Source organism: Cyanistes caeruleus, chromosome 14, assembly GCF_971803275.1.
Source record: "Cyanistes caeruleus chromosome 14, bCyaCae1.hap1.1, whole genome shotgun sequence".
NCBI classification, from domain to species: Eukaryota; Metazoa; Chordata; class Aves; order Passeriformes; family Paridae; genus Cyanistes; species Cyanistes caeruleus.
This window is the reverse complement of record NC_141714.1, coordinates 1,503,657-1,522,637: the sequence shown is the minus strand read 5'-3', so window position 1 is coordinate 1,522,637 and position 18,981 is coordinate 1,503,657. Positions and strand designations below refer to the sequence as shown.

Below are 18,981 nucleotides of genomic sequence, written 5' to 3'. Positions count from 1 at the left end.
TGTGCAGGGAGAGAACATTCCCCACTAACCTGCCAGCAGGAAAATCCCAGGAAATGACTAACCCCATCCCTAACCCAAATCATAACCCTAAACATAACCCCAAACCCAACCCTAACCCCAACCCCAACCCTAACCCTAATCAGAATTCTAACCCAAATCATAACGCTAAACCTAACCCTAACCCAACCCCAACCCCAACCCTAACCTTAACCCCAAACCCAAACCCAACCCCAACCCCAACCCCAAACCCAAACCCAAACCCAACCCTAATCCCAACCCCAACCCTAACCTTAACCCCAAACCCAAACCCAACCCCAACCCCAAACCCAAACCCAAACCCAACCCTAATCCCAACCCCAACCCTAACCCCAAACCCAATCCTAACCCCAACCCCAACCCTAACCCTAACCCCAAACCCAACCCCAAACCCAACCCCAGGCCCAAACCCAACCCTAACGCCAAACACAACCCTAACCCCAAACCCAAACCCAAACCCAACCCTAATCCCAACTCCAACCCTAACCCTAACCCCAACCCTAATCCTAATGCTAACCCTGCCCTGCCCTGCACCTGGTGAACATTGCCTGGTGAGTGTCTCAGTTTGAAATGTCCCTTCAGCCATTCCTTGGAGCATTCCCAGCTCTTCTCCAGCGCCTTTCTCTGCCCACGTGGATCTCAGTGACACCAAAATTATCTTTATTCTTAGTGCCACCGTCCCCTGCTGCCTCTTCCAAACACCATCAAGTCCAACCATTCCCCCGAGGCCAGCACCGAGCCACGTCCCCAAGAGCCACATCCCCAAGAGCCACATCCCCAAGAGCCACATCCCCATGGCTCTGAGATCCCTCCAGGAGCTCTGATTCCAGTTTGTGTCCTGGCTGGAGGGACATCCTCGCTGCCCGTTCACACAATGAAGTGTTTTATGTTTTCTGCGACCGTTCCCGCATTGACTTTGAAATTTATTTCCCACAAACATTTGTCCTCAAAATCCGATCTCTCCGACAGCTGAAGATGAAAGAAGCAGGGCATTTATAATTGAAAGGGAAAGTCCTCGTCTCTGCCGAGCCTCCGACCAGAGGTGCCAATTAGAGCCTGCTGGATGTGGATGGAGGCACCTCCACCCCTCCCCGGACAGGAGAGCAGCAGGAATTCGCTGTGCTGGGTCAAGATTGCACCTCCAAGCAGGAATTCCATGGCTCCAGCTCCCCTGTCCTGAATCCAGCCAGGCCCCAGAACTTTTAGAAACTGAAAGGCTGGATGAAAGCATCAAACACCGAGGTGGTTTGCAGGAATATCAACTAGGCAAAAATAAAATAAAATAATAAAAAAAAATCCCTAAACCCCCAAAAACCCAATTGTACCGAAACCATTGCTGGGCACAGAAAGCTCCAGATTTTGTAGCTTCCAGACAAAGTCAGCAGCAACCGTCAGAATCTGTGTTTCAAGTCTGACCTTCTGCTTTTATCTATATTTTAAACCCCACACAAGGTATACAAGGCGAATGTTGCTGTTACAGTCAGAAAAGCCTAAATAATGGATGAAGAACAGAGGCTGCAAAGGGAGGTGGGAAGGGGGGGAAAGACAAAAAAATAAAAAAGAAAAGAGAGAAAAAAAGAAAAAAGGAGGAAAAGAAAAGCTGGGGGAAAAAGGGAAAAAAAAGAAAAAAAAATAAGGCAAGAGAGAAAGAAAGTCTCTCCAAAATGAGGAGGGGCTGACACCTCTGAGCTGAGTCTGGAAGTGGGAATGTGATCCCTGCCATGGATGGGGTAGGAACTGGTCAGGGATTGCTGCTGGAGCAGTTGCAATTTGCTGCTCTCAACCCAACTCAAAATTGGGCAGTTTTTGCTCTGTCTCTGCCCAAGCTCCTCTTCCAGAGGGCAATGTCCTCACGGGAAGGAGCCAGGAGAGGTCTGGAGCTGGATGTGCTAACGGGAGAAGGTGTTGGGCAGGGTTGTGCTGTCCTTGGAGCTCCAAGATTGCCGGGACTGGATCCTCCTGCAGCGAGGCAGGGGGTGAGGATGAGATTTTGGATGGAAACATTTCCCGGCTGCTTTCTTATTCCCATGAAAACCTTTCCAGGGGGCAGCGCAGTGGTTTTTGCAGCAGGGCTGGGAGCACCAGGGACAGGTAACAGCCACTGCCAGGACACAGCAGAACTGAGGCCTCGGAAGGGTTTCCATGGATTGAAATGTTCGGAGAGGCTCGCAGGTCTTCTCCTTCCCCACCTCCATCCATCCATCCCTGCCCAGCTCTGCCAGGAGCCGGCTCCAGGCGGCGGCAGCTGAGCCTCAGGAAGGAGAGAGAAACCATCAGGGCTTGGAGGCAAGCTGCATTTCACTCCCTGCAAGCTGCATTCACTCCCTGCAAGCTGCATTTCACTCATTGCAAGCTGCATTTCACTCCCTGCAAGCTGCATTTCACTCCCTGCAAGCTGCATTTCACTCCCTGCAAGCTGCATTCCACTCATTGCAAGCTGCATTTCTCTCCCTGCAAGCTGCATTTCACTCATTGCAAGCTGCATTTCTCTCCCTGCCAGTTCCCAGTCCCTCCTGCACGGTTCCCTCCTGCTCAGCTTGGCGCGGGTTCCGTGTTCCGTGCTCAGATTTCCAGGTGCTCCCTGGTTTCCAAGGGAGAAATGATTCCAGGAATGAGGAAGGGAAGAGTCTGGGAGTGAGCTGGCCTGCTGACAGATGAATTCAGTGATCCCAGAGGTGTGTCCAGCTGGATGATCCCATGGTTCCATGACCTGCACAGCCTCTCCTGGGCTCTCACAGCCTCGGGGACTCTGCAGAACCCGCTCTGAAGTCACAGAGTCACGGAACGCTTTGGTTTGGGAGGGAACTCATCTCATTCCAACCCCCTGCCGTGGGCAGGGAACCTTCCACCGGCCCAAGCCTTCTTGGAAAACACTTGGCTTGGAATGTTCCTGTTGGAAAGGCGAAGCTGAGCCGTCGGATTGATCTCCACACTCCCGTGGCTCCAATAATCGCAGGCCACGGCAGAGGCCACGGAGCCTTGAGCTCTAATTGAACCTTTGCTCTCAGCGAGGCCCAAGGAGCAACACCCTACAGAGGGAGCTTTCAGGTTCCCTTCATTTAACCAAAATATCCTGCAGCCCACTTAACAGCACATTATGAAATTTTCTCATGAATAATTAACTCTGAACTGCGATTGACATCATGAAGCATGTGGCTGGCTCAGGCAGTGCCTTCCAGCAGCCAGTGGCTCACAGGGGGATGCACGGCAGAAAGCAGCACTTCCCCAGCAAGAGCAGGGCTTGGCACAGCTGCTGCTGGGCAGGGCAGGCAGCTGCTCCCCCGAGCTCCTCCAGACACGGAGGACAGGAGGAACAAACCCGAGAGCAGGGTGGGTTTGGGGAGGCTGGAGCTCAGGGAGCTTTGGCCAGGGTTGGGACATCACAGGGAGAAGCTCAGAGTTGTGGCTGGGGGGGTGGCTGAGATGGGAAAACAGCTCCTGGTGGAAGGAGAAGTTGCTTTTCTCAGCACTTCAGTCACTGGCAGGTCCTGGCAGCTTGTGCTGGACGGGGAGGCTGGAGGTCGGTGCCAGACTCTGGGGTTCTGCACTCGCAGGGACAGGCACAGGCCGCCCCAGGGGCTCCAATTCCGGCAGTGTCGCTGCAGTGATTCCCTCACCTCCAGGTACCCGAGAACAACACCTGACCCAGGGCTCAGAGATTCCCAGGGGAAAGCTCCCCTTGGGGAGCCGATCTCACGGATAGCCCGGCTGCTCCGCATCCCCCTCCCGGAGCTGGGAGCCCCAGGGAAGCCCAGCGCAGCCTCCCCCGCCGGCCCGGCCACCACAGCCCCTCGGGGACACGGTCCTGGCTGCCCACCTGCCCGCACAGCCGAGGGGACACGGCCCCGGGGGCTGCCCCATCAGCCCCGGCCGGAGCCGTGACCCCGTGTCCCCCCGGCTGGAGCGCGCAGCTGTCGGCGGCCGGGAACAGATGTGGAGCAGGAGATTCCCATGGATTTCAGAGTGAATCCAGAGCCGAGCCGCCCCCGTCTCCCCCGGCCGCCTCCTCCAGCTGCGCGTTTTAATGAAGACATCCAGGCAGCACGCTCGGGAAGCTCGCTTAGATCTGAACTAAACAGCACAGCCGGGGTGGAGGGAAAATCCATGCGAGAAGCCGGAGGAAGTCAGAATTCCATGATCGGAGTGAGGAGAGAGCGGGGAACTGCAGCGGGAGCGGGCACGGCCAGAGGAGAGGAGCCGGCAGGAGTCGGGAATGCGGTGTGGGATGTGCTCCGGATCCCTGCGGCTGCCACGGGCTCCCGGGAGAAACCTGGAGCCCGGGGAGCCCGGGGGAAAGGATGGAGCCCGGGGATCCCAGGGGAAACCTGGAGCCCGGGGATCCCAGGGGAAACCTGGAGCCCGGGGATCCCAGGGGAAATCTGGAGCCTGAAACTCGGTCCCGGTTTATCTGCCCGGGATTCGATCCCGTTTTTTCTGTCCAGAAAAAAAACGTCCCGGTTTGTCTTCCCAGGTCTCAGTCCCGGTCCGTCTGTCCAGGTCTCGGTTCTGGTCCGTCTGTCCAGGTCTCGGTCCCGGTCCGTCTGTCCAGGTCTCGGTCCCGGTCCGTCTGTCCAGGTCTCGGTTCTGGTCCGTCTGTCCAGGTCTCGGTTCTGGTCCGTCTGTCCAGGTCTCGGTTCTGGTCCGTCTGTCCAGGTCTCGGTCCCGGTCCGTCTGTCCAGGTCTCGGTCCCAGTCCGTCTGTCCAGGTCTCGGTTCTGGTCCGTCTGTCCAGGTCTCGGTTCTGGTCCGTCTGTCCAGGTCTCGGTCCCGGTCCGTCTGTCCAGGGCTCGGCGGCCGGAGCCGGGGCAGCGGGGTGCACCCAGCACCGTCGGGAGCAGCTCTGCCCGGAGGGTCCTTCTCGCAGGAACCACAGCACGGGAAGGACAAACGGAGCCGTGCTCAGCCCGGGACACACGGACACCGTTCCCTGTGGGATGGGATGGGATCCATGGGATGGGATGGGATGGGATGGGATGGGATGGGATGGGATGGGATGGGATGGGATGGGATGGGATGGGATGGGATGGGATGGGATGGGATGGGATGGGATGGGATGTACCAGCTCCTGGTACTGCAGGAGCTGGGCTGGAGCAGCTCTGAGACGGTCCTTGAGCAGCTGGGTGGGACCAGATGTGAGGACAGACTGCGCAGACAGACGGACAGAGCTGCCTGGGAGAGGGGCAGGAGGGAAGAGCAGGAGAGATGCTGGAGGGGCTGGAGGGGCTGGAGGGAGAAGGGGGAAGGTACCAGGGGGGGCAGAATCACTTCTGGTGCGACTCAGGGTGAGGGAAGGAGCCTCCCAAAAATCCCTGACTGATCTGAGAGATGCCACGAGTGCAGGTTCCTGCCCTGAGCCCCCAGTGGCAGCAGTGGCACCCTGAGCCAGCCCTCCTGCTGAAAGGAGAGCTGCATTTGTCCTTCCTAATCCCAGGATCTGGAATGCTGATCTCCTTGGGCACGGTGCAAATATCGATAAACAAGGGGGAAATTCTGCCCTGACCATTTATCTCGGCTCTGGGAATTAATTGAAAGGCTGGGCAGATCACAGATCCGGTGTGCTGGATGCTCCAAGGCCAGCAGGTATTTCCTCTGCTCTGCACAAGAGGCAAACGTGGCCCTGCTCCACAATTTATCCGGTGATGAGGCTGGAAGCGCATCCTGGAGCTGCAGAGGGATGAGGCTGTGCTCCCTGAGCTCGAGGCTGTTTCCCTGGAGCACCTCTGGAGCAGCTCCCTGGGATTCCCTGCTGGGAAGTGACAGAGAGGTGGAGCAGGATTTTAGACAAACACACGGACTTTTCCTTCTGTGACCCCAAACCCTGCTGTAAATAAAACACAGTCCTTAGCTGACACTTCCACATCTCTCAGAGAGCTCCAATTTTCCAGCTCTCTTCCAATTTTCCTGCAGCTGCTGGAGGTGTTGGAGAGGTGCTGCAGATGAAATGGAGATTTTACCTCTGATCCCTCCATCTCCAGCATCCCAAAGTTCCCAAAAATCACCTGTCAGCTTCCCTACTCTTGGATTTCCCCAAAGAGCCGAAGGCAAATCTTACAGCGCTTCCTCAGGGTTTCCTCGGGGGCTGCTCCTGCTCCGGGAGGGCTGATGGGGGAAGGAGGCTGCTCCTGGAGGTGGAGGATGCTGAGATAAAGAGCTCAGGAAAAGTACAAGAAGAAATTTCTGGAAGTATTTCTTGAACACAGATGAAACTAAATGATTAAAAAAAAAAAAAAAAAAAAAAAAGCCAACATGCCCCACAAACAAACAAAACCCCAAAGAAATAGAAAAACCCCACAAATGTGTAAATTTATTAGGATGTCCCATTCCTCAGTGACACGGGGATGAGCAGGGAGCTCCATTTCTGCACAGCCAGGGGTTGGAGCTGCTCCCAGCACAGGCAGCTGCACCTGACCCAGGGCTGGGGCCCTGTGAAGGGCACCTGATCCACTGGAGAAGGGATAACGCCTGCTCCTTTTCCCTGGGATTGCAGAACCACGGGATGCTTTAGCTTGGAAAAGCCTCCAGCTCTTCCCTCAGCACTGCCCCGTGTCCCCAGGTGCCACATCCACACTTTTCAATCCCTCCAGGGGTGCCGTCTCCACCATGGGCAACCCTTTCCATGAAGAAATTTTCCCAATATTCCACCTAAACCTCCCTTGAAGCCGTTTCTTCTCACCCTGGCCATCCTCCCCCCTGCTCAGGTGCCAACAGAGCCTCTAATCATGGTTTTACTCCTTTTTCCCCTGTAGTGGAACAGAGCCCACCCCAAGCATCTTTAAAAATGCATCTGCTCTGCTCTGAAACACATGGAATAATAGAAAAGTCGGGAGCGGGAGCGCCCTGGCCCTGCCCAGCTCTCAGAGCAGATCCTTTAAAGAACACAGAGCATTTTCTGTGCTCCTGACCCAAAGATGGGATCAGCCAGACACATCTGGGCACGGGAGCCTCTGGATGTGGATCCCTGGGGGATCTGGGATCGCTGCTGGTGCTGCAGATCCCCCGCAGCCCTGAGAGCTCTCTGGGAGCACCCTGAGCTCCACACACAGCACCCACAGCTGCTCCCCAGACAGGCTGGATATTCCAGGATCAGCCCCCTGGGATGGGGTTTAGCAGGACACAGGGGTTGAGGTGGCAGCACAGATGGGCCCTGTGGAACAAGGTGTGGTGAAGGGACCTGGAGCAGCTTTCCAGGCTGGAGAATGCACCATCCTAAGCAGCCCTAAAAAATAAAACAGGGGCAGGGCTTCTCCAGGGAATTCATCTGCATTTGCCTGTAGCCTCCAGGCTCCACCTTTACACACATCCCTGCACCCCTGGCAGCAGTGGCATGGCCACACTGAGACCACATCTCTGTCCCACCTGAGCTCCAGGGCTTTAGATGGCCACAGTCCTGGAGGGTCTTGGCTTTAGAGCAGGAGGAAGCGACACAAAAGAGCGAGGCATGGAAGGAAACAGCTTGGGTGGAGCAGAGAGATCCTGGGAACTGGTGTCTGACAGCTCCAGCAGCCCAGAACTGGTGGGCAGTGATCCTTGGGAAGCTTTTGCAGCAGCAGAGATGGGATGGGATCCATGGGATGGGATGGGGTGGGATGGGATGGGATGGGATGAGATGGATGGGATGGGATTGATGGGATTGATGGATTGAGCTGTCACATCCCCATTTATTGGTGTCTCCACCTGAGCTGGTCATTAAGAGCAGGTGAGGAAGGTGCCCCTGAGCCCTGAGCCAGGGTTTGAGGTCACAGGTTGATGTCAGAGCAACAGAGGCTCCGTGGTTCCTCTCCAGTGACCCTCACTGGAGCCCAGAGGCTTCCACTCACCCATCACCCCTGCTCTGAAGGCCCCACAGCATCTCCCTGCTCAACTGCTGGTGCTGATGTTTTCTTCAGTTCTCAGGGTGCCCCTGGGACCTGGCCCAGCCCCTCAATCCCACCAGCCTGGAGGGAGGTGAGGAATGAAGTCCTCAAAGGTGGCTGAAGCTGAGCTCTGGGCCAGCTCAGGGCTGCAGGTGCCAGCAGAGGTGGAAGCAAAAGAGCTGGAAAACCTCAAACCTTGCTCATACCTCAAACCTCGGATGGAAACCCAGGGTGAGAGTGGAGTGTCCACTCCAGCCCATATTCCTTTCCTTTAATGCTGTTCTGGGGCCAGTGTCAGGCTCAAGGGTGTCCTTTGTGCCCCAGGAGTGCGGGTGACACCTCTGTGTGTGTCTGTTTTCCTTCTCACACCCGCTCTCCTCCTCACCCTGGGCTTTTCCCACCTCACCCTGTGGCAGAAGCTCTGCAGAGCCGGGATTTCACAGATTTCACGGATTTGGAGGCACCCAGATCCTCCTAGAGCAGGAGGAGAGGCCACTGCAGCACAGCTGGAACCTGCTCCTGGTGAGTCCTGGCTGCCAGAGCCGCGCCAGGAGGAGCAGCAGCTTCTCCCTGTCCTGTGCCAGGAGCAGGGCAAGCACAAGGGACCCTCTCCACCTCCTTCCTGGCTTTTCCCTGAGGATCCTGGAGGCTCAGGCTGGCCTGGGAGTAGTGGGAGCTGCTGGAGCAGGAGCAGAAAGAGGAGCTGGAGATGGAGCAGGGGGAGCAGAAGAAAGAGCAGGGGCAGGAGCAGAATCAGGAATAGGAGCAGGAGCAGAATCAGGAGTAGGAGATGGAACAGAAACAGGAGCTGGAGCAGGAACAGGAGCAGGAACAGGAGTAGGAGTAATAGCAGGAGGAAGAGAAGAAGGAGGAGCAGAAACACGAGCAGGAGCAGAAACACGAGCAGGAGCAGGGACAGGAGCAGGGATAGGGGCAGGAGATGGAGCAGGAAGAGGAACAGGAGCAGGAGCATCAGGAGTAGAAGATGGAACAGAAACAGGAGTAGGAGCAGGAAGGATTGGGAAGAAGAGGAGGAGGAGGAGCAGAAACACGAGCAGGAGCAGGGACAGGGACGGCAGCAGCAGCGGCAGCAGCAGGAGCGATGCCCGGGCCGGCTGGGATGAGTTCTCCAGGCCTCCCGTCCCAGAGCCGCCCCATCCCCGGCTCGGATCCCCCCTTACCTGCCCGGGGGTCCCCGCTCCGCTTCCCCAGCGCGGCGCTCCCCCCTTTGCGCCTGGGAAAGAGCGAGCCGGGGCTTTATCAGCGCGGCTGATGAATATTGCATCTCCCGTGAAGGCGGCGGAGCGGGGGCACCGGGCCCGGCACCGGGCACGGCCGGGAGGGGAGCGGGGAGCGGGGAGCGGGGGGGCCGGGCCCCGCTAATGCTGCTCGGAGCCGATCGGGGCCCCCCCGGCAGCACTCAGCATCCCTCCTCATTAAACTTTCATCGGCAGCGCTCGGCCAAGGTCTATTTATGAAAATGCGCTGCTCGCAGCGCCGAGAAAACAGCGACGGAGCGCAACAACAAAGGGATGGGCTCTGGGAACGGCCGGGAATCAGGAGAGAGGTGCGGGACGGGCTGCGGGATGCCCTGGGGGGGTCCCGAGGGGTCCCGGGGGGCTCTGGTGGCCACCCCGAGCTGGCCCCGCTCGCCCAGCTGGGCTCCTCCGGCAGCTCCTCCGGGAGCCGCACAATCGCTTCTTTCCTTCCTTTTTATTTATTTTTTAATATTTTTTTTAGTTTGTTTTTCTTTGTGGCGTTTTAGGGTTTTGTTTGTATTTTTTTTTGTTTGTTTTCATGGTTTTTGTTCGCTCCTTTGGTTTTATTTTGTTCGACTTCATTTCATTAGTTCACTTTCATTCATTTTACTTCCTCTCGCTTTATTTCACTTTATCGCTTTTTATTTCACTTTAGCGCTTTTTATTTCACTTTATTTCATTTCATTTCATTTCATTTCATTTCATTTCATTTCATTTCATTTCATTCTACTTTATTTTTTCTTCTTTTACTTCGGTTTTCCCCTGTAAAAGCCGCCGGGTCCCGTCTGTCGGGTTTCACCACCACGAAGTGCATTTGAATATTTCCCCCCCCCCACAAAATAAAAAGTTACAAAACAAAACAACAGTTAAAAAAAAAACAAAAAAACCCACCCACAAACAAAAACCCAAACAAACAAAAAACCCCCAAACAAAAATAAAGCAAAACCAGCCCAAACGAATAAAACCAACGAAAATAATTCGGTTTTAACCCTTTTTTTTCCTCGCGTGTCGCCGGGACGGAGCGGACCCGCAGGTTCTGATCCTCCAGGAACTCCCGGCTCGACTTTTCCAGGCTGGAAAATCTGCTCGGGAGTCCCGGGAAAAGCTCCCCGGAGCCGCAGTAACTGCAGGAGGCAGGAGGGTGAGGTAAAACGTGCATGATTTATTTGAAATGCTGCAGCGTACACGGACACCAAAATTTCATTCAGCACACACACAGCGGAACGAAATCTCCTTTAATTCCGAAAAAAAAAATAAAATTAAATTAAAAAAAAAAATTAAAAAATAAAATTTAAAAAGAAAGAAAAGAAAAGAAAAGGAGGCAAATTTCTCTATTAAATATGCAAAGGAAAAGGGGGGAAAAGAAGAGTTTTCTTGCCTTCCAAAGTGCAGAGTTCCCCATGCGAGGGGCACCGAGGCTCTGTCCCCGCTGCCGCCGCTCCGCTGAGCCCCAAGGACGTGATTGTCGAAGCCAAGGATTTTATACAGTGAAAACCATACGGAAATCGAACGGTTTGAGTGAAACCAACGCAAAATAAATCTCCATTTCCCCGAACAAACCGCGACTCCAGGGACGGGCCAATTTTTATTATATTTTTTTTTCTTTTTTTTTCTTTTTTTTTGATATTTTTCTCCTTTTTTTTTTTTAATCCTTTTTTTTAATTTTTTTTTTTTTTTAAAATTTAGCCGATGAGGTAGAAACAGAAATGGTACTGCAAAAACGCGATGGGTTTGCTGGGGGCGGGCAGGGGAGAGAACAAAACCATGCAGGTGCGTGTGTGTGCGGGGGACCCTGGCGGCGGGGAGCGCCCCGGCTTTACAGCTCGTTTCTTTTCTCATTTCTTTTCCTTTTTTTCTGTTTAATTGGTTGTTTTTTAAAAGAAGAGGAGCGGACACGGAGGAGCGAGAGGAGCTCCCCGAGCCGGGAGGGGCAGTGACAAAGACCCACCGGGCTCTGGCTGCTGCTGCTGCCCCGACTCCGGGCACCCCCAAACTTCCCCCTTGGCCTTTTCGTTTGGTCTTTTTGCCTTTTTCTCCATCTTTTTAGATTTTTTTTTCTTTTTTTTTTTCTTTTTTTTTCTCCAGTTTTATCTACAAAAGCAGTCTGTAGCAGTCAGAACAGCGGGGCCACTTCGCCCAGGGGTGAGGAGCAGGCACCAAACTGTTCACTTTGCTTTGGGCGCGTTTCCCTTTATTTTAAGGTTTACTTTTCTTTCTTTTTTTTTTTTTCCTCTTTTTTTGTTTTTTTTATTTTTTTGTTTAGTTTGGTTGGGTGTTTTTTTCCTCCAATTTTTTTAACCCCCAAAAAGAAAAACCCCAAAAAGAAGAAGCCGACAACCCCAAGCCCCTTTTGGGAAGGACCAGGGAGGGACGGTCGGGAGGGCAGAACCCTCCCCAAGCCCCTTTTCTCAGTAGGTGGCAGAAAATTTCATCCTTTTCTGCTTCTGTCTCTGATTGCAAAACCAGACCCGCACCACGTTCTTCTTCAAGTCTAACTTCTCGGCGATGGCGGCGATCTTCTCGGAGGAGGGCCGGGGCTGGACGGCGAAGTAGGCCTCGAGCGAGCGCTTCTCGGGGGCGGCGATGGACGTGCGCTTGCGCTTCTTGTCCCCCCCCGTGTAGATCTCGGGTTTGGTCATTTTCTCCCTCTGCGCCCTCTCGGCCTCCTCCAGCCACGCTTCCAGGATGGGCTTGAGGGCCACCATGTTATTGTGGGACAGGGTGAGCGACTCGAACCTGCAGATGGTGCTTTGGCTGAGGCAGCCCACGCCGGGGATCTTCAGGTTGGCCAGCGCCGAGCCCACGTCGGCCTGGGTGACCCCCAGCTTGATCCTCCTCTGCTTGAAGCGCTCGGCGAAGGACTCGAGCTCCCGTGGGTCCGTCTCCGTCTCGGGGCCGGAGATGACGGCGTGGGAAGCGAGGCCGTGAGGGTGGGACACGTTCATGGGCTGGGAGTGGTGGGCCATGTGGTTGATGTGGGACATGTGGGAGTGCGGGTGCGAAGGCGTGGAGCCCACGTCGGGGCCCGGCACCCCTCCGAGGGGCAGCGCCGAGTTGAGGTGCTCCAGCAGCTCCCCGTCCAGGCCCTGCGAGGGCTGGTGGTGGTGGTGGTGCGGGTGGTGCGTGGTCAGCACGGACGGGTGGTGCAGGTGGACGGAGGACGAGGTAGGAGTGCAGGACACGCTGCTCATGGTGTGGTAGGTGGCGTCGGGCTTGAAGGGGTGCGTTTTCTGCGACACGATGTCCACGGCGGCCAGAGCCTCGGCCCCGCGCAGCAGCGTCTCGTCAAAGCCCGCAAAGATGTTCCCCTGGATCTGCGCGGCCAGAAACAAACCGAGAGAGCGGGAGAGGATTAAAGGGAAGCGGCGTGAGCGAGACCCCGCTCTGCCCCGCCGGGACAGGTAACGCCAAGCCGAGCCCCCCGCCCGGAGGACCCCCGAGCTCTGCCGAGCACCCACTCTCCGAAAGAGGGGTAAAACCGGACCCTCCGGAGGAGGAACCGGAGCCGTCGGGGGTCCCGCGGCCCCAGCGCTCGCACGGAGCGGGGCGGGACGGCCGGAGCGACCCCCGCGCCCGCAGACCCCCCTCCCCCGGGAACAGCCCCCCGCAGGAGGCAGGAGGGGAAGGACGGACCCCCCCGCCCCCCCCCCCCCCAAAGCCAAAGGGAAAGTTGGCGAGGGTGGGGAAGCTGTCGGAGCCGGGGCTTACCTGGGGGGCGGGCAGGCAGGCTCTGCGGATGGCTTCGGAGCTGGTGTGCAGGTGCGGGTACTTGGGCTCGTGCAGGATGGGGTGCATGCTGAACGCCTGCTTGCTGTTCATGGACATCATGGTGGGAGCGGAGCGGGGCCGGGGCAGGGCAGGGCAGGGTAGGACAGGGCAGGGCGCTCCGGGCACCCGGCTCGGGGGCGCGGTATTGTCTGGCTCCGCCACCCGGCATCAATGGCATTATAGCCCGGCCCCCCCGCCCACCGGGAGGGGCCGGGGAGGTCCCTCCCACCGCCCGCCCCCGGGCACCGAGCTCACCCCCCCTCCAGACGGGGCTCAGCCCCCGCCGCCCGTGGTACCCCCTCCCCGAACCGGCCTCCCCCATGCTCCGGTTGTAAACCCCCCGCACCCCCAAACCAGAGCTCCCCGGCTGCCGGTGAACCCCCCCAAAGCGGGGCTCAACCCCCCCCCGTGTCCGCTCCTCCCCGGCTCTGCTCATCCCGCAGGTGCGCCCCTCTCCCTGTCCCCCCTGTCCCCCATCGCCCCCCGCCCAGCCCTGCCCGCCCCCTGCCCGCGGCTCCCGGGGGGATTTGGGGAGCAGAGCAGCCCGAAACCCGGGGCTGAAGAGGAGCCGTCCCCCTTCTCCTTTTGAAGGGAACAACCCTGGGTCAAAAATCGTAAAAACAACGAAATCAAGAAAAGTTTCACCAACTTTTTGTTTCCCCCCTGTTTTAATGAATCTCCCGGCTCGTTCCCCAAATCGTTCTCCCGCTCCCACGGGCTCCACGTCTGCCCGTGCAGCCTCTCCATCCTCCGCTCTCCGGCTCCTCGCTGCCGCTGCGCTCACCCATCCGTGCCGATTTCCCCACCCCGTGTCCCTCCCTGCCACCACGGCCAGCTCCTGCCACCTCCAGCGAGCTTTGCTTGTGCGGCTGGATCGGGGCGTGGGGGCAGCTGCAGCCCCCCGGCTGCTCTCAAAAGGTGCCCGGGGAGCGTGAGAGCCCCAGGGCAGGGGGCTGCCGAGGGGGAGCCCCAGTGGTGATGGAGGACAGCAGGATCCTGTGCTCAGGCAAACTTCCCAAGGGAGCCAAGTGCGCGTCTCCAGCCCCAAAATCCAGACTTTGCTACGCGGGGCAGCTGTTGAAGAGTCAGGGCTGGGATCTGTTTCCTGCTCCCTTCTCCACAGCATCCTCGAGTCCCTTCTCCCGGGGATCCTGCCAGGTGTCTCAGACAGACACAGCCACAGGGACAGGAAAATCCGGACCTCACCCCGTGGCCAATCCCCACCTTCCCTGAGAGGCTGAAGTGTCCCCCAAAGGATCGAAGAATGGGTTGGGCTGGGAGGCACTCGGGGATCGTCCGTGGGCAGGGACACGAGGGAACCACCAGACACAATTCCTTGGTGCTGGACCTGCCCAGGGAAGGGTCAGATCCAGCGACAGGAGACTGAAACCCACCACAGAAATCCCCCAAACCAGCCCCGTGCAGCCCTTGGCTCGTGCCCAGGGCTGGGGGAGAGTGCCCAGGGCTGAATCCTGACTCCAGAGAAATCCCCCTGGGGAGAAAACCGCAGCAGCACCAAAGTGCTGCCGGGAGAGCCCTGTCCAGTGGCCTGGGACACTGCCAGCCCTCCCTGGACACCGGAGCTCCCCACGTGTGCCAGGCCCTGCCAGGATGCTCTGACTCTCTGGAGGCCGGCGCGGGCGGGAGCTCGGGAGCCTCTTCCCTTCTTCTGCCGGCAGCAGAGCTCTGAGTCACGGTCTCCAGTGTGCTCCTGGAGAGCTGCAGGATCAGCTGATGGCCAGCCCAGAGAGGATGCTGGAAAGCTCCACCGAGACTCCAGCAGAATTCCTGAGAAGGGGAATTGTCCCTTCCTGGTGCTCTGTGGTGGGATCTCTCCCCTCCAGCTGCCTTTGTTAATTCTCTCGTGACTCTGGGAGCTTTTGCCTCAGGGTATTCCACAATTCCTTTTGCTGGGCTCTTCCTGGTGGCCTCTCTACCCCTGTTTTCCTCCTTTTCTGCACTTCAGCAGCTCAGAGAAGTTTGGAGGGAGCAGCTCAGCTCCTGGCCCAGGATTTCACTCTCCCCAAGGAAGCAAACCCGTGCCAAGCTGCGTCTTGCCGCTGTCCATGTAGGAAAATTGGATCAGATGAAGTAAACAGCCTTCCCTCCTTCCCATTCCTCTGCTTTCTCCGAGCCACCGAGCCTCTTCTCCTTCCCTGTCACAGCCCTGAGCATCCTGCCCTCAGCTTTGTCCTGACAACGAACTTTCAGAGCAAGGGACACTCCGGGTGGGTCCCCGAACCCACCTCTGGGCACCCTGGCACAGCTTGGGGACACCACAGGGACATCAAAAACGCCCTCCCAGCCCCATCCCATGGGTGAGCTCATCCTCCCACCACCTCTACGTGGATCTGGTCCCGGAGGGGAGGAGAGCACTGCCCTCCACGTCAAAGCTCTGCATTGAGTCAGGAATTATCAAACTCCTCCTGGACAGGGAAAAAACAAGGAGAACTTCCCTGTCTTTGTGCAAAGATGTGGAAGCACCAAAGAAGGAGACGTTTCTACAGCAGTGATAACCACAGACATCTCAAACACTTCCACATTTGCTGCTTTAGCCCTGGGCCACTCTGAATATTGGCATTTCCAAGGAGTGGGATGAACTTCCAGGGGACTCCCTCTGCCTTTCTGGAGCAAGATGGAACAGCTCTGCAAGGCTCCTTGCAGCCTTCTCGTGTCTTTTCCAGCTTTCCTCCCTAACTGATCCAAAAACTGGCGTGGTCCAGACCCACCCCTCCCACCCATCCATTCCAGCAGGAAATACTTCACTGGAATCAGAATTAAAAAGAGGAAAGTCAGGATCCTTCCTGTTAAAACAAAACCAAATAAAAGCACCAAACCAAGACCCTCGTGATCTGAGGAAGACAAATTCCTTGCAGGGTGATTTCAGCTCCCAGGCTAAGAGCTGGCACCCCAGTGGCTTTGGGGACCCTTTCTGCAATAAATCCAGAAGCGAGGAGCCAGGAATCTCCTGGCATTGTGTGCTGTGGTTCTGCACCGTGGAGTGCCACAAGCGGATCAATGGCAGAGGATCCGGTGCCCGGGGGCCCTGGCTTCTCATTCCCACTGGAAAAAACACCCCTGGACACGCTCTCCAGCCAAGTCTGAGCTCCAGAACCTCGAGAAGCTCCAGCTCTCCGCTGCTGTTTGAGGATGACCCATAATTTCCCTGTCTGGCTCCCTGCCTGAGCCACTCCAAGCCCGCTCTCTCGGCCTGATCCCGGTGTTTTCCACCCGACAGGGCTGGCTGCAGACCTCGCACAGCCCGGCCTGCCTGCCATGTGCTTCCCTGCCTCAGGCAGTTGCCTGCAGACTCCAGCTGTTTTTATTACCTAAGTGGGTTTGATTGCTCCTTCATTTGTGCCTGAACGAGAGCCCTTGGCACCCTCGTGGGCTTTAATGGGGTCTGTGTGTTCTCGCTCCCAATTAAACCCACGGGCAGCGATTAACAGCTCCCAGCAACTCCAGCTCCGAGCTGGGGGGACACGGCTTTCCAGGGCTCGGGGACACGATCCTGCAGGAGGGACACAAGTTTGTGCATCCCGAGCAGCCAGCTGGGCTGGCTGGAAATGGCTCTGTCCCCAGGTGACCGCTGCCACTTCATTCTCGTCAGGGGAGCTTGAGCTCAGCCATGCCAGCCTCGCACAGTCGCGTTTCCCAGAGCTGGGGGACAGCGCTGGTGGGTGGCCAGGGCTGGTGTCACCCCAAAGTGGGGGTACAGACATTAAGGGCAGCTCCCCCACCTGCCCTGGATGACGGGGCTGCTCCTGGAAAGCACAGCGTGGGGCGATGGGGCGATCAGGACATCGGGGCATGGATGCCTTGGTCCTCCCCTCCTTTTTCCTTGTGCTCCTGCCCAGGCCCTGAGGGGCTGGGAGCAGCCAAAACCGGTGAATTTCTGCTGCACACGGAGTTTCCAGCCCCGAGTTCTGACTGCAGGAGCCATCCCAGCCCGCTGGCAGCCGCCCTGCCGGGATCATCCCGGCTGTCCCGGTGCTCCGATGAGCACATCGCACCTGACACGACCCACAGCCATCTGTGGGAGCCCCAGGGAGGAGACAGCCATCAAAATTAAGATGCTGGGGGATTAAATGCTTCGATCTCATCGGGATTGGCGTTTTCTGATGGAAATTGGTTCTGTCAGGAAATGTGTAAGTGGCGCAGCCTGCCAGAGGTCCGTGCGCTGGGACCGGCGGTGGCTGGAGTCGCTGATGGAGTGCCGGAGTGGAATGGAAAATCCAGGCCCAGGAGCTTTTTAAACTCAATTAAAGTCTGGCTCGCTCCTGAGACAGGCCCGGGGCATCGGGAAGAACTTTCCTCCCGCACTGGATTAAACTCGGTGTGGGGTCAAGAGCAGGGCCTCGACAGGCTGAGGGGACAGCTCAGGTGGCAGATGGTGGCGTTATGGAGGACCCAACAGAGGCCAGATGCTGTGCTGGAATTAGGAACAGACATCACAGAGCCATGGAACCCCTGAGATGGGAAAAAACCCTCTCAGATCCTCGAGTCCAAGCAGTCCCCAGCAAGGCCACCGCTGACCCGTGTCCCCAACTCGTGCTCATGGCTCCTGAACCCCTTCAGCCACGGTGGCAAGGCTCCCAAAACGCCTGTTTCTGGAGGAAAACGCAGGAATGGCTCCTGATGAGGATGAGATCCCTTCCCAGCCAGCAGAGCAGGGTGTTTAATGCAGGTCTCGCGCTCCAGGTGTAAGAGAAAGACGATCCGTGCTGGCCAGCAGATCCAGCTTGTAAAAATCCTTATTAAAACCCCGCTGAGCCTAATCGGGAAAGATGGCTTTTAATTAAAAAGTGCAACCATTCAGCCAACTTTTATAGGAGATTGCTGCGACCCCAGGAGATGCCAACCAGCAATAGACTCAACTCCTTCCGGAGGGAGGGATCCTCCCCGTCCTTTGTTAGCTGGAACATCTCTGCCGCTTTTAAATGGGCAACTTCACAGGTTTCCTTAGTGTGGTTTCTTCCATTAGGAAACGGGAATCTTCTAACAGCTCACCCAGGCAGCAGAATTCCTGCACTCCATCTCCCGCATTAGGAACCCGGAGCCCGCGCGGGAGAGAGAGAGGGAGAAGAGAAAATCCAGATGGGGCAAAGTGTAGCTCGACTTTTTAATGCTAAATTATTTACAGTAAGTAAAATCGTGTGTGTCAATTGTGAAAAGAGTCCAATTTGTTTGATTTACATTGCAGGGGGGTGCCCTGGGGTAGGGGGTGTTTAACTATCTCCTCTAATGTAATTGCCTATGGCAGCCCGGTAAATATTTGATGGGCTGCCTGAGCGAGGGAAGGAGCTGGGGCTGATGCTCCCGCAGCCCTCGCAGGGTATCAAATGCAGCCGCAGCCAGGCACTACCTGAGCCCTTCCCATTGTGTAACCGGGCTGGCTTTAGCCCACTTTCAGGCTGGGAATGTGCACTCGCTGCTGGAAAAGGGGTTTGTCCCCCATGCCGTGGGTTTGATTTATATAAGAAGCCCATATTTCTCAAAGGGAGTGTTTTCCTCACCCTTGCAGCAGGAAAAGCAGGTTTTGCTCTTGGCAGAGGTGTTTCCACAGCTTGGAGGTGCTGGGTGCTGGCCCAGGAGGGTCACAGGAGGGTCGGGTGCTGGCTGAGGACGGTGAGGGGGATGGGGATGGACAGGATTGGGAAGGACACAGAGGGGCTCCAGCAGCAGAGGTGTCTGCAAAAAATTCACAGCCCCAGCTCATGCAGCCTCTCACAGATTTTTTTTTTTTTCCGTTTTTAGTGTTCCGGGCAGCACCGGGGGAGGCTCAGGGTGGACAGCAGCAGGAATTTCCCCATGGAAAGGGTGGTCAGGGCTCGGCAGGGGCTGCCCAGGGAGGTTTGGGGCCCCCATCCCTGGAGGTGCCCAAGGAAGGGCTGGAGGTGGCACCCAGAGCTCCGGGATGGGGACAGGATGGTGACTGGTCACATGCTGGACTCGATGACTCCCGGGGCCTTTTCCAACCTCAGTGATCCTGGGATTCCGTGTGAAGATGGGCACGCTCAGTGTCCCGGGAATGGCCCCTGGGACCTGGGGACAAGGTTCTGCTGC

The 18,981-nt window shown here is 57.0% G+C and overlaps 1 protein-coding gene across 1 annotated transcript; it reads right to left on the bottom strand.

Moving 5' to 3' along the window:
- Window positions 1–11,354: 11,354 nt before the first annotated feature.
- Window positions 11,355–13,063, bottom strand: LOC111929327 (brain-specific homeobox/POU domain protein 3). The gene is made up of 2 exons (XM_086850250.1): window positions 12,856–13,063; window positions 11,355–12,461 (listed from the first exon to the last, which is right to left on the bottom strand). The coding sequence occupies exons 1-2, from the start codon at window positions 12,973–12,975 to the stop codon at window positions 11,556–11,558; spliced, it is 1,026 nt and encodes a 341-aa protein (XP_086706376.1). The 5' UTR covers window positions 12,976–13,063; the 3' UTR covers window positions 11,355–11,555.
- Between the last annotated feature and the right edge of the window lie 5,918 nt (window positions 13,064–18,981).

Bases quoted from the DNA above. Each gene is read 5' to 3' on its own strand.
- LOC111929327 (XM_086850250.1), bottom strand. From the start codon at position 12,975: ATGATGTCCATGAACAGCAAGCAGGCGTTCAGCATGCACCCCATCCTG. The intron at 12,462-12,855 runs GTAAGCCCCGGC...CTGGCCGCGCAG, and splicing joins CCTGCCTGCCCGCCCCCCAG to ATCCAGGGGAACATCTTTGC.